Source organism: Gekko japonicus, unplaced genomic scaffold, assembly GCF_001447785.1.
Source record: "Gekko japonicus isolate JY-2015 unplaced genomic scaffold, Gekko_japonicus_V1.1 scaffold10, whole genome shotgun sequence".
Taxonomy (NCBI): domain Eukaryota; kingdom Metazoa; phylum Chordata; class Lepidosauria; order Squamata; family Gekkonidae; genus Gekko; species Gekko japonicus.
The window spans coordinates 2,825,986-2,838,504 of NW_015167526.1; the positions used below are offsets into that span (position 1 = coordinate 2,825,986).

Below are 12,519 nucleotides of genomic sequence, written 5' to 3' on the forward strand. Positions count from 1 at the left end.
TTACATTTAAATGCACATCGTGAATGCTGTCATTGTTCGATATTTTCCTCAGACTTGCTTCTGTATTCACAAAGGGGTATTAGACCTTAAGCTGCGCAGAAGTACATCAAAGGTATGTATAGCCCATACCCGCTTAGGCTGAGTCTAAACTGTGAGCCGCAAAGCCCCCAATTCAGATGTTGCTGAGGAATCTGCAAGGTGGTCTTAGGCAAGTCTCTGTGTCTCTGAACTATCATGGATAGTAGCTGTAAGGATTACGGAGACAAGACACTAGAGAAATGCTAAGTATTAGTACAAAGCCTTAACAAAGGGATCGCTAGTATGCACTGACCCTTTTGCAGGTGTCTATAATAGTGCTGATTCAGTTTGTATGTCCAATGTATTTTTTTCACAGCCTTTCTCCAAGGAGTTCAGGGTGGGGGGGAGAAGATACATGGTTTGTGATCCCCATTTTCTCCTCACAACAATCCTCTGAGGTAGGTGAGACCGAAAGGGAGTGGCTGATCCAGGTTTACCCAGTGACCTTCACGGCAGAATGTGAAATTGAATCCATCTCTTCAAGAGCCTGGTCTGCCACTCTGACCACCATAATGCACTGAGTGTTTGCAGTTATGGGACAAACATCTCTGTGTGTAGCCAGGCCATAACATGCTAGCCAGTGTGGTATAGTAGTTAAGAGTGTTGGATTATGATCTGGGAGACCAAGGGTCAGATCCCCACTCTGAAACGGAAACTTGCTGGGTGATCTTGGGCCAGTCACACACTCCCGGCCTTACCTACCTCACAGGGTTGTTCTGAGGATAAAATGGAGGAAAGGGGAACTCTGTAAGCAGCTTTGGGTTCGCATCAGGAAGAAAGACAGGGTATAAATAAATTAAATGACTCCTAAAGAGATGTAATATTAACATACAGAATATCTTCATCTCTCGCAGCTTAGGAAAATAGTTTCCTGTATGAGTAAAGTTACTTCCATGCCTTGGCATTTGTTATGGCTGTTGGAGCCTAGAAAAAAAATAGCTTCGTGGGCCACAGGTTGACCAAGTTTGCTTCAGGTAATGGAGAATCAGGAGTTATTCTTTCTCTTAGGTGGGGTAGCAGAGTGGAAAAATAGAAATGTTATTGGGAGGAAGTACGACAGAACCTGCTTGGTGTTGTCTTCCTTGTGTAAAAAGGTATTTTTTTGGGGGGTAAGAACTTCTTTTGTGCGAACTATTATGAATTCTACCTGGAAATACGATTACAGTAGAAATAATTGTGTTTCTCCTGCATTTACTTCTTTAAGTTTCAGTGTAATAAAATTCTTAACACTTGAGCTAATTGAATAATTTCAGAGGTGGTGGTCTGTCTCAGGTTAAATGCTTTTAAGCAATGAGGGAAGGAATCCAGATCTTGAAAGAGCTGTTGGTGAGTCAGTTGAAGATGTTGTATGTAAATAATTTTTTTGAACCTAGCGTGTGTTTCTAAAATGGATTTGTGTTCTATGTCTCTGTATGGAGCCTTTACTGGTGCTGATACAGTTCAACAGGTGTAGTATTTGTTCTAGTCTGAGACTGGTGGCTGCTGTTCATAAGCTTTTGAATGCTCTTTTCAATTCTTAGTGCTAAAGTTCTTAATTTATTTTACATTATAATACTGCTGAGGTGGAATGTCCTGCTGCTGTCTGTTTGAAGTCAGTTTTTCTATTTGCAACATTAACAAATAGTTCACTTGTAGTCACTGGGAATAAAAATCTGCTCTTGTAGCAGCAAGTGGAAATACCTACTGTGTTTGACTTGTTAACCTTTTCCCTCAAGGAATATAAGTTTCCTTACTCTACAAAATATTTCTGTTGCATGGAGATTCCTGGCCACAGTGTTGATAATAATTTTTGCTATACTAAATCTGCTTATTACATATGAAATTAATATTAGCAGATGGAAGTCCAAGCTACTGCAGGGATTCCTAAATGTGTGGCCTGTGTTAACTTTTCTCTTTGGAACAGCAAGCTCTTGTATCATATCACAGACTGCTTTTGAATTCCGCTTGCAAGAGCAGTTTGGCGCGCTGTGTGTGTATGGAGCTAGTGCCGTGTTATTCTTTAGGTCCTGGAGAAATACCAGATCATCTTGTGGCATGTATCAGGCTTCAGGGGATATATCCACAGCTTCATATTTTAGATTCCAAATCAGTTTCAGTCTGACTAAATACCAATACGTGTACATATCTTCTAATTGCCATTCTGTTCTTCATGTCCTATACCCAAAATTTCTGAGATGGGGTTGATTAATGCTTAATATCTAGGCAGGATTTTTGAAAAAAATTAATTGCTGTCATTGATTCTCTGGTACTTAGTATCAGATTTTATGGTACCGGTTTCAAGTTATGTGGTATAGTCTTTACATTTCCCGAGAACCTGGTGATCCAGTTGCCTGGAAGTTATTCCAATTCTTTTAAAACAGTTTTGAACAAATTTATGGTTTGTACCATCAAGATGATTAAAAGTAGGGATTCTCTCCCATCCCTTAACACTTGTGGGAGCATTTTTAGCTTATTTGAATTAGATTAAACTGGTTTGATCTTTTTACAGTTGCCAGCTAATGAATACAGCATTTTCACTACCCTTTGGAATATTGGCAAAATACAGGAACGTAAGAAGAGCCCTGCTGGATCAGATCAGTTGTCCATCTAGCCCAGCATCCTGTTTCACATAATGGCCAACCACTTCCTCTGGAGGTCCATCAGCAGGGTTAGAGGCCAAGGCCTTCCCCTGATGTTTCCTCCTGGCGCTGGTATTCAAAGGTTTAGGTAAAGGTAAAGGTTTCCCTTGCTCGAAAGCTAGTCGAATCCAACTAGGGGGCGGTGCTCATCTCCATTTCCAAGCCGAAGAGCTAGCACTGTCAGAAGACGTTTTCGTGGTCATGTGGCCGGCATGACTAGACGCTGAGGCGCACGGAATGCTGTTACCTTCCCACTGAAGCGGTACTTATTTATCTACTTGCAATTTCTGCTTTCGAACTGCTAGGTCGGCAGGAGATTCAAAGGTTTACTGCCTCTTAATATGTGTGTGTGTGTGGGGGGTCCCGCCAGTCATCATGGCTAGTAGCCACAGATAAACCTATCCTCCATGAATCTGTCTAATCCCCTCATAAAACATACTTTTACTACTGTTGAAACCTCGAAGTGACCTTGAGGATCTCCCCCCCCCCAGCTAATCAGTGTCATCTGGAGGGCATGTACATGTGGAGTGTGGATAAACAGGCCATCATTGCAAAGTGCTAGAACCCATTTTATTTACAATGGGGGGGGCCCAGAAAGCCAGGGGGATTCATAAGCTTGAATAATATGGACAGATTGAGGAAACTGCAGCTACTGGTTCTTTCAGCACTACAGGCCTGCTGAAAGTGTGCAAGAGATAGTGATGAGAGAAGGCAGGGGAAATACCTGTTTGCTGGCGAAGTACACTGAAGGGTGTGGCTTCTGTGAGCCGTGTAGAAGAAGGCAGAGGGGTCTGAATCTCGGAGTGTGGGTGGGAGGGGAGGAGGAAGGGCCCCGGCAGCGATCCTAAGCATCTAGCCATTGCATCCCTGATTAGTTCCTACACAGCCAAATCTAAAATAGTCCTGTAATCAGAAGCAATTCTGTTAGTCCCATCTGGAGGAATATTATTCAAACAAGGGATTTAACTGATACAAAAAACGAAGCTGCTATTGAATCCTGAATCTGGAGAAAGTTTAAAACAAACCGAAAAATGAGTATAGACCAAGGTATTGAAAGTAGCCACACTGTGTCTGAAGCAAAAAGAAAAATCTTTGTAATCCTTGTTCGGGAAAGTATTCCCTCTTTAAAATAACATGAATCCATCCAAATAAATTACAAAAATCTTTGACCCATTTGGTGGTTTGCTGTGTAAGAACGGAGATCTATAATCTATTGTTCTTCTTTGAGCAATTGAACCTAATAGGCTAATTCTACAAAATGCTGCTCTCGTTAGCACAAGGAAAGGGATGAAGACTGGCTGTCATGGAAAGTATTTTCTTTAAATGCATTTAGTCCACCGTTTTTATTGAGACTCAAGGCGGATTAAAAAATACAGAAAACGAATCAATCAGCCAGCATAAGGTATTCCATAAACAGTGCAGAAGGACTAGAATTGGAAAACAGCGCAAACTAAAACTGTCTAAGGTGTGATAGTACAGAAAGAAAGAATAGGAAGACTGTTTTGTGGAACCTCTTGGTAATTGGTATAATGAGTCATTTAGCAGGTAGGTAGGAGTTTCACTTTCTGTTCAGTGTTAACTCAGAAACTCATTCTTAATTTAGGTTTCATTGTGCAGTTGCTCATAGTTCAATTGTAGCTCTGTTCCAACCCACATCATAAGATGGTGTCCCACTGGGATCTTTTTTTCCCCCTTCAGGTGTGCTGTCTAGTAGTTTGTAACGGCCGTACCTTCCCGCCCAACACTCCTGGGAGTTAGAGATACTATATTCAAGAATTTTAAAGCTTTTCTAAACTATATTTCTCAAAGTAGCTCTTGGCTCACAAGACCAGCACAGAAATAAATTCAGAATAATAAAGTCAGTAGTGAAACATTTAGCACTGCCAGGACTGTAAGCTTATATAGGCCCCGGTCACATGGCAAAGTTGCCGTGGGAGAGGCACGGAAGGTGGGTGGATTATCCGAGTGCGATCACACCCCAACATCTGGGAAGTGGAGCGTACCCATGGCTTACCACCGACAATGCACATTTAAAAACTAGTACCTCCAAGGTATTAGTAAACGTTTGCCACGGGCTGCCTCCAGATGCCCGTGGTGTGATCGCGCCAGCGCGCGGCATTCTGCTCCGGTCCCTCGTTTACCTGCCAGCACCGAGGGAAGGACCCGTGGTGTGCTGCTGGCCCGTCTGATCGTGTAATCGCGGATCAAACTGCACCGGGGCAATTAGCCACGCCTCCCCCCGTGATATCCGGCCCGTGTGACCGGGGCCTTTGTTAAATTGTTAAGTCTCTTAAATTCTGGATGTAAGTGCGGAATGTAGAATGGAGTACAGGAATATCGATAGATACATCTCTCAAGGTATAGTATTGCACAGTCTTATTTTGAAAGACTCATAGCTTGATTCAGTGGGGCTAAATGTCTGCATAAACATGTAGAATTATACTATAGGTAAGATTTGCCCTGTATACTTAGCTGGTGTAGTGACTGTGGTCATGTTCAGATTTTGAAAAGTCAGGTATGGATCCCCACTTCGCTTTGAAATTTGCTATATGTAACTGTCTAAATCACTTGCTACCAACCTCACAGGGATTCTGTGGTGGCAGAATGTCGCTCTGTTTTCCTTGGAAGAACGTCTAAGTACAAGTATGACAAAATTAATATTCCTGATTTGACCTCATGTCTCGGGATACCTCAGGAAAAGGATTAGACGATCTTGCTTCACATATGATCAGCAGTGAAGCCAAAATGGATTTAAGGTTTTTACAAAAGCTAGGATCTTGATCAGTAGATCTTAATTGATCAGCCCTCAATGTTTGGGGCACTTTTGTGCTACAAATTTCAAAAGAGCAAGTCCTCAGCAGCCCATTGTGTATGAACACATCTCGGTTTATTTGGAGCGTAGGCTTGGGTTGCTAACACATCCTCAAGGCTCAAGCTCAGGTTACCTTAAGTAGCCTGAGTATCATGCACATACAAGCAGCATTAGATTTGCAGCTCTCTCTTATCCCACAATTCTTGGCAAGAGCCTACTCTGTGAATGTGCTACAGACCGAGTGCTCCTCCAAGTCCCCTCCCGCACGGTACACTGTTGTCGCCACCGTGTAAGAATCTAAAGGTAATTAAAGACCAGGTCTGAATGTACCAGTTCGTCTGATAAGCCAGGCTTGATTGGAAGCAATGCAAGCTTCATTCATTAAAGCAGTATTTTAGAAGAGGGTCCATCAGCAGGATTTTAAAGGAACTGCTTCCATAATAGCTCTGAGATCTTTCTTGATTTACGTGCTGTTTTTGCTGGTGGGAACTGACAGTCACCCTCCGTGTGAGAGATGGAGGGCACGTCCTGTGGAATTCATAGTGAAAAATAAGAAGGCTGTGAGAAAGATGTTGTTTATGTCAGGCATAGTTTTGGTAGCAACACTGTTCAACATGGGCCATGGTGAGAGCTGGCCTCCGTTGTCAGGAAGGAAGATGTTGCATCTAAAACACTTAGAGAAAAGTCCTTCTGTTAATCTCCACCTTCACTGGCATCTCTCTCCTTGTTGCGTCTCATCTTATATGGACCTATCAAATTCTGCTCTGTAAAGCATCATGCGTCTTACTGATGCTATATTAATAATAATTTGTCCATCATGTATGTGAAATGGTGGATACCTGTATAATAACACAGGTATACATGCCTCTCAAAGAAACCACATGTTTCTCAGAAGTAGAGGAAGCCTTCTTTTATCCTAGAAAATGAGTGTGTGATTTATTAGGAGAGAGTTTCCCATACATAGCAGCACATTTAATACTGGCTTTCCCCCAGTTAATTTTGGTCCTGGAACAAATCAGTTTTAAGTAATGATTTGTCTTGCACATCTTTCTCTTACTATTCATAATTAAAACAGAGATACTTGTAAGCTTTCTAAGTACATGCATTTGACCTGAATTTTGCAAACAGGAGCAGCTTTTTATTGAGGTTAGTGTATTTTGAGGTGATGAAACTCCCAGGAGCAAAGAATACTATGAATTTTTCAGATAGTTGAAAGTGTTTCCCTTATGAGTGGTAGGCAGAATTCAGAGTCGGATAGAATGCATTGTGTTGGTTACTGAGCTTCTACTATTGGTTATCAAGTAGTGTGAAATGTTTGTGTACAAGCAAAATTATGCCTGTGCACATAATTTCTCAGGCTATGATTTTGAAAACTATTGAATAATGTACCTAACGTCTATGCTGCGTATCAGAGTGATTTTACTGATTGAACAGTTGCAACAAGTCTGTTAACTGAATTGTTCAGAAACCAGTAAATTAAGAAATTCATGTCTAGAACAAGTTGCCTCTGTATCCCATCACAGGATACAAAAGTAACCTCAGCCTAAGAGAATATATCTACTTTGTAAATTATATGTGGGAGCCACAAGGAATTCTAGAGGTCTGTGGGGAAAATAGCAGGTTGCCATTAAAAATCTGGTTGCTTTACAAGTATGCAGCCTGTTTATAACTTGTTGGTGGGAAAATCAGGCTAATATTTTTAGGTTCTTAAAAAATTGTGTTCCGTGGGTGCTGTGCCTGGGTATTGCTCTCTGCCGTGTTCACTGTGACCTGGATCATGTGGGTTGATCTGGAAGAGTCTGAGAAGGGGGTAGGCTCTCTGGTGTGGTGAGGGATAGGCTTGACTTCACGATGCCTATTCAAAGCAGCTTGTCTGAGTTCCAGTATCTGTTGCTTCTTATAGCTATTACCAGGCTTGCTGGGGGTTTTTTTGTTTTGTTTTGTTTGAGGAAAGATAGAGTTCAGCATTGGAAATGTCTTCTGTTTTGTTCACAGTCTTCTCTGTTTATTAATTTCAGAGGTCGCAGCAGTGGCAAAGGGCCACCTCAGCCTTCAGTAAGTATATATTTTAGTATTCCGTGGGGTGTAGCTGATGCTTGTCATTTCTTTATGGTGTTTATAGCCTGCCTTTCTCACAGGGACTAAAGGCGGATTACACAGAATGAGTCAGTACAGTCAGCAGAATGCGACATTCCAGTAACCGATGCATCAGTATTTTAGAAGTCTGGAACCACCAGAAAGAACTGAAGCATAGCACAAGTATTAATGTCACACATTAAGTGGTACAGGGATTACATAACAGGATCCTACTTACAATAAGTTGTACACAGCAGTATAGACCACAGTCTCAAATCATTCATCCAGGTAAATTTGAACCATTCTGCACAGTGCAACCCTCTTACCTGTGCAGAAAAGCCCTCTTGAATAGTTCAGGTTTGCATAGTTTGCAGAAAGCTGCCGACGTGAGTGAAGTTGTCATGAAGGAACACAGGGAGAGTGTGTGAAAGGCAAAAAGTGGAGGTATCTTACCTTTGAAGCCACCTTTTACGATAAATGCCAGCTTTTCTGTGCCAGATTGTGTTAACCGTTGAAGGAATGCAGCAAGATATTTGCAAACTAGATTATACTTTCTAAGATACTGAACAGGTTTGTAGTTACTTTTAATATACTATAATACACACACACAGTCAATATATAGGCATAATAGTGTGAAGATTTTGTTGGTAGCTCCCAAATGTTTGAGGCTTGAATCATTAACTCCTGCTTGTTGTAGGGGGGTTACTAAAAATAACAAAAATTGCTAACTGTTGTTTTAACTATTGGTGACTGTTGTATGCTTAACTGATTTTAATTCTCTCTTAAAAAAATTTGGCTGTCAAGTCACGGCTGACTTATGGCAACCTCATAGGGTTTTCAAGGCAAGAGATGCTGAAAGCAGGTTTGCTACTGCCTGCCTCTGCAGGGTGCCCATGTTATTCCTTGGTGGTCTTCCATCCAAATAATGGCCAGGGCTGAGCCTGCTTAGCTTCCAAGATCTGATGTGATTGGGCTATTATATACATTTTAAAAAGAAGAGTTACCAGCTACAACTGCTGCTGGTGATACGGTGAACTGGGTGAAGCCATACGGGTTAACTCTCTCCTGTTATTGCTCCCTTGCCGTAAGAGGCTGAACAGAGAAATAAGTCTGTCCTTGATATGCCCTTGAGATTCTCCACTCTCTCATACTCGAAAAATGGAGGGGGGGGGGAAGTTATGGCACTTAAAGCAACATCTGATTTAAGTACATGGCGTAGATTGCATACAAGCGCTTTGTGCCTCGCACTGCTAGGACCGTTATTAGTGGTACAAGAAGCACAGACCCCTTGTTGTCTTTAAATGTGCTGTCAGGAAACTCTTCTCATAGGACCACAGAGGTCCTTAATACTCCCTCACTGAGTTAACTCCTAACATGGTTTTTAAGGATAATTGGTGATGTCACAAACCAGATGTGTTTCCAGTGTGGCAAGGTAACATGAGGCAGCCCACAGAGGTGAGAGTCAGCTGATCAGTTTAAAAAAGAGAGATGGGTTTTCCATTTTTCCTACCTTCTGGCTCACAAGACTAAAATTGATGAAGAATGGAGGGAGGTTCCAGTCTTCAAGCTTTGGCATCACTGTGTGTTCGCTTGAGCAGACCTGCCAAAACAAGCCGCTGGGGGGACAACATTTCACATCTAATAGGGTTACCTGAACAAGGACCAGAGACTTGTAGTGTATGTTTGTTTGTAAGGATATTGTATACTTGGCCATTTTGTGGTTGTGCCCATCAGCCTGCGTCAGATTTCCAAAAAGTGACCACAGTTTCAAAACGTTTTGGGGCCCCTGGGGCACGCACGTGGACATTTTAGGATACTGAATTATATGTCTAATAGCATTTTGCATTTGTGTGAAATTGTGATAGATGTGTCACCCTAACCAGCTGTCTGAGGTGTTTTGGGGGGAGGAGAGTCAGGTGAGGTAGGAGAGATTAGTAGTTTGACATCTCCTTGTCAAGTTAGTAGGGTATGGAGAAATAATTTGCAACGTTTTGATTCAGAACTGGATTAATCAGACTGTTACTTGTAGCTTCCTAGGGCAGTTTTCACTTGATATCTGAAGGTTAGTGATCTGTTAGCTGCGCATTGGTGCCTAATGAGTTTTTTTCTCTTGTTTCAGATTTCTTTTCATGGCATCTATGCAAACATGCGAATGGTTCACATTCTCACGTCTGTTGTTGTAAGTTCTTTACCTGTGGAATAATCTCTTGTAACTGCAGCATTCTATGAACGTGTTGAGGCTTAGTAAGTGTATGTGGAAGACCCCTGTTTTATGGCTAGGAAATGTGCACAGTCTCTTTATCAAGGGGTTGGGCTAGTCCTATCTCTGTTCCTGCAAATTTGAAGCCTTAAATCTGCACACTAAGCGACACTTTAAAATGTTGACGGTTGGGAAGTGAGAAATGACTCACCTGGGCACCCTCCCAGTCTTTAAAAAATTAGAGCTGTGTGCCTCCCCTAGTATATTTGCAAGTGCTTCAAGTGAACTTGGAACTATTTTTTATGACGCAGACAGTTTTAAGTTTGCATCCTCATTCTCATCCAAGCCTTCGAAGCAGCGTAAGACCTAGTAACGTGGTGCAGTGGCTAGAAAACCCGGTTTCCAGTTACTACTCAGTTGAGAAGCTCAGTAGCTGGGTTTGAGGAAGTTGCTACCTCTTGCCTTAATCTGTCTCACAGAGTTGTTGTGAGGATAAAGGGCAGCTCTGAGTTCCTTGAAGGGGGAGGGTATGTAAATGTAATATCGCTGACTTCTGGGAACTCAAGGTTAACAAGGGGTGGAGGATATTTAGTATGGCAGAATTTCAGTCTGTTAAAACAGGTAGCTGTGTTAGTCTATCTGTAGTAGTAGAAAAGTGCAAGAGTCCAGTAGCACCTTAAAGGCTACCAACATTTGGGCAAGGTATGAGGTTTTGTAAGTTTATCTAAAGAAGTAAGCAGAGACTCAGAAAGCTCATAGGTAAAGGTTTCCCTTGCTCGAAAGCCAGTTGAATCCAACTCTAGGGATGCGGGGCTCATCTCTGTTTCCAAGCCGAAGAGCCAGTACTGTCCAAAGACGTTTCCGTGGTCATGTGGCCGGCATGACTAAACGCCGAGGCGCACGGAACACTGTTACCTTACACTGAAGTGGTACCTATTCATCTCCTTGCAATTTCTTGCTTTCAAACTGCTAGGTTGGCAGGAGCTGGGACCAGAGACGGGAGCTCACTCCGTCATGTGGCACTCGGGTCTCGAACTGCTGAACTATCGACCTTCCGGTCTGCAGTTCAGCATCTTAACCACTTGAGTCACCGCAGCCCCACCAGAAAGCTCATACCCTGCCACAAAGCTTGGTAGTCTTTAAGGTGCCGCTGGACTCTTGTTCCATTCTGTTAAATTGTTTCCATTGGTTTTATTAGCTGCTTCAAGATGGAGGCTGCATCTAAATATATAATTTCTAATTACATAATCTCTAATTACATAAATGAGTTGGGAAAATCGATTTGGGCCGGGGCGTGAATGAAGACTTTGCCCAGTAGTGCACCTAAGCACTTATATATACTTGCACAAACTGTTTGTTGCTGTTTCTCATGGCTCAGTCATGCTTAGTTTTATAATCGCTGTATTAGAATGAGAACTCCTCTTTAACGAGATTGTGTTTTGCATCTAGGGATCAAAATGTGAAGTACAAGTGAAAAACGGAAATATATATGAAGGAGTTTTTAAAACTTACAGTCCTAAGGTAAATTCATGTCGTGCCTGTCTCTCCCCCCCCCCCCCCTGTTTTCTTTGTTACCCTCTCCAACTAATTGCTTGGTAGGATTTAACTGTTTTGAATGCAAACATGGTAGTGGGATCTGATCATTTGTTTGTTGCTTGAAGCTGCCATGCATAGAATTAATAAATGTGCAACTCACCAAGTTTAGGATTTACTAAAAAATTTTTGCCTGAAAATAATTGACAAACCTTCAAATGAACCAGTCTCTCGAGCATTGTGCTTTTGTGATGGATGTTTCTGCACAACAGCAGGTTTTACTAGAATAATTGTTGATGAAGCTGGCAAAGCAGGCAGATGGAAACTGAAGTTTAAATGCTTAGTGGTGAAGTCCAGGCAACTGTTATACAACTCGTCATATTGTGTTCCGTTCAGTTTCTTAAACCTGTAACAGAGATGAGCGGTTACTGCTTTGCCTGTTGATAATGTAAGGATCTAATGGAGGATTCTGTCTGCTTGCTCCTTTTATTTTTTCCTTTTAAATTGTGTGTTTCTGCTACTACTGAAGGTAACTTTGTTATCCACCAGAGAGCACTTGCTGCTGCATGCTCACGGAGAAACTACAGTTCTTACAGGTTGGGAGACTAAACTGAATTTGAGGTGGTTCTCTTTTCGACTAGCCTTTGAGAATAGTAATAATTACTTAGCTATCTTTTGATACAGTGTAATTGAAATTGTTTTACTGTTGCCATGAGTAATGGCATGTCTTCATGCTTTTCCTCAGAAAGATACACACATCTTGCAGGTTCATTTCTTAAGATTTAATCTTGGCTAAAATTTGGGAAAAACATTTACGAGATTGTTTGTGTTAACATGTGTGCGCTCTGGACAGTAAAGATGGCTCCCTTGTATTTCAGTGTGATTTAGTGCTTGATGCAGCTCATAGAAAAACTGCAGAATCCAGTCTGGGGCCAAAACGAGAAGACATAATAGAAAGTATCCTGTTCAAGTCCTCAGATTTTGTTATGGTGCAATTCAAAGACATGGATTCCAGTTATGCCCGGAGAGGTATGTTGATATATGTCAGAATGTTTTCTTCTACCAGCTTTACTTTTTAATTGGATTAAAGGTTGCATGTGTTGTTTTCTAGTTAGGATATAAGGCACTGCCTTGTAGTAAATCAAAACCTCAGTCCCTGTAGTTTAAGGCGAACAGGGCTGAGCTCAGCTAGTTTCTTCATC

At 41.8% G+C, this 12,519-nt stretch overlaps 1 protein-coding gene across 4 annotated transcripts in view; it reads left to right on the top strand.

Annotated features, from left to right (window-relative positions):
* The first annotated feature begins 7,530 nt into the window (after nt 1-7,530).
* ATXN2 (ataxin 2) overlaps nt 7,531-12,519 on the top strand; it is a 60,208-nt gene continuing 55,219 nt past the window's right edge. For 2 of the 4 annotated variants that reach the window (XM_015413224.1, XM_015413225.1), the window contains exons 1-4: nt 7,531-7,563; nt 9,704-9,763; nt 11,234-11,305; nt 12,196-12,346. In XM_015413224.1, coding sequence (XP_015268710.1) covers nt 9,731-9,763; nt 11,234-11,305; nt 12,196-12,346 — 256 coding nt within the window. In that variant the 5' untranslated portion in view covers nt 7,531-7,563; nt 9,704-9,730. The remainder of the gene's footprint in view (nt 7,564-9,703; nt 9,764-11,233; nt 11,306-12,195; nt 12,347-12,519) is intronic. The other 2 variants (XM_015413222.1, XM_015413223.1) reach the window with 1 other exon arrangement.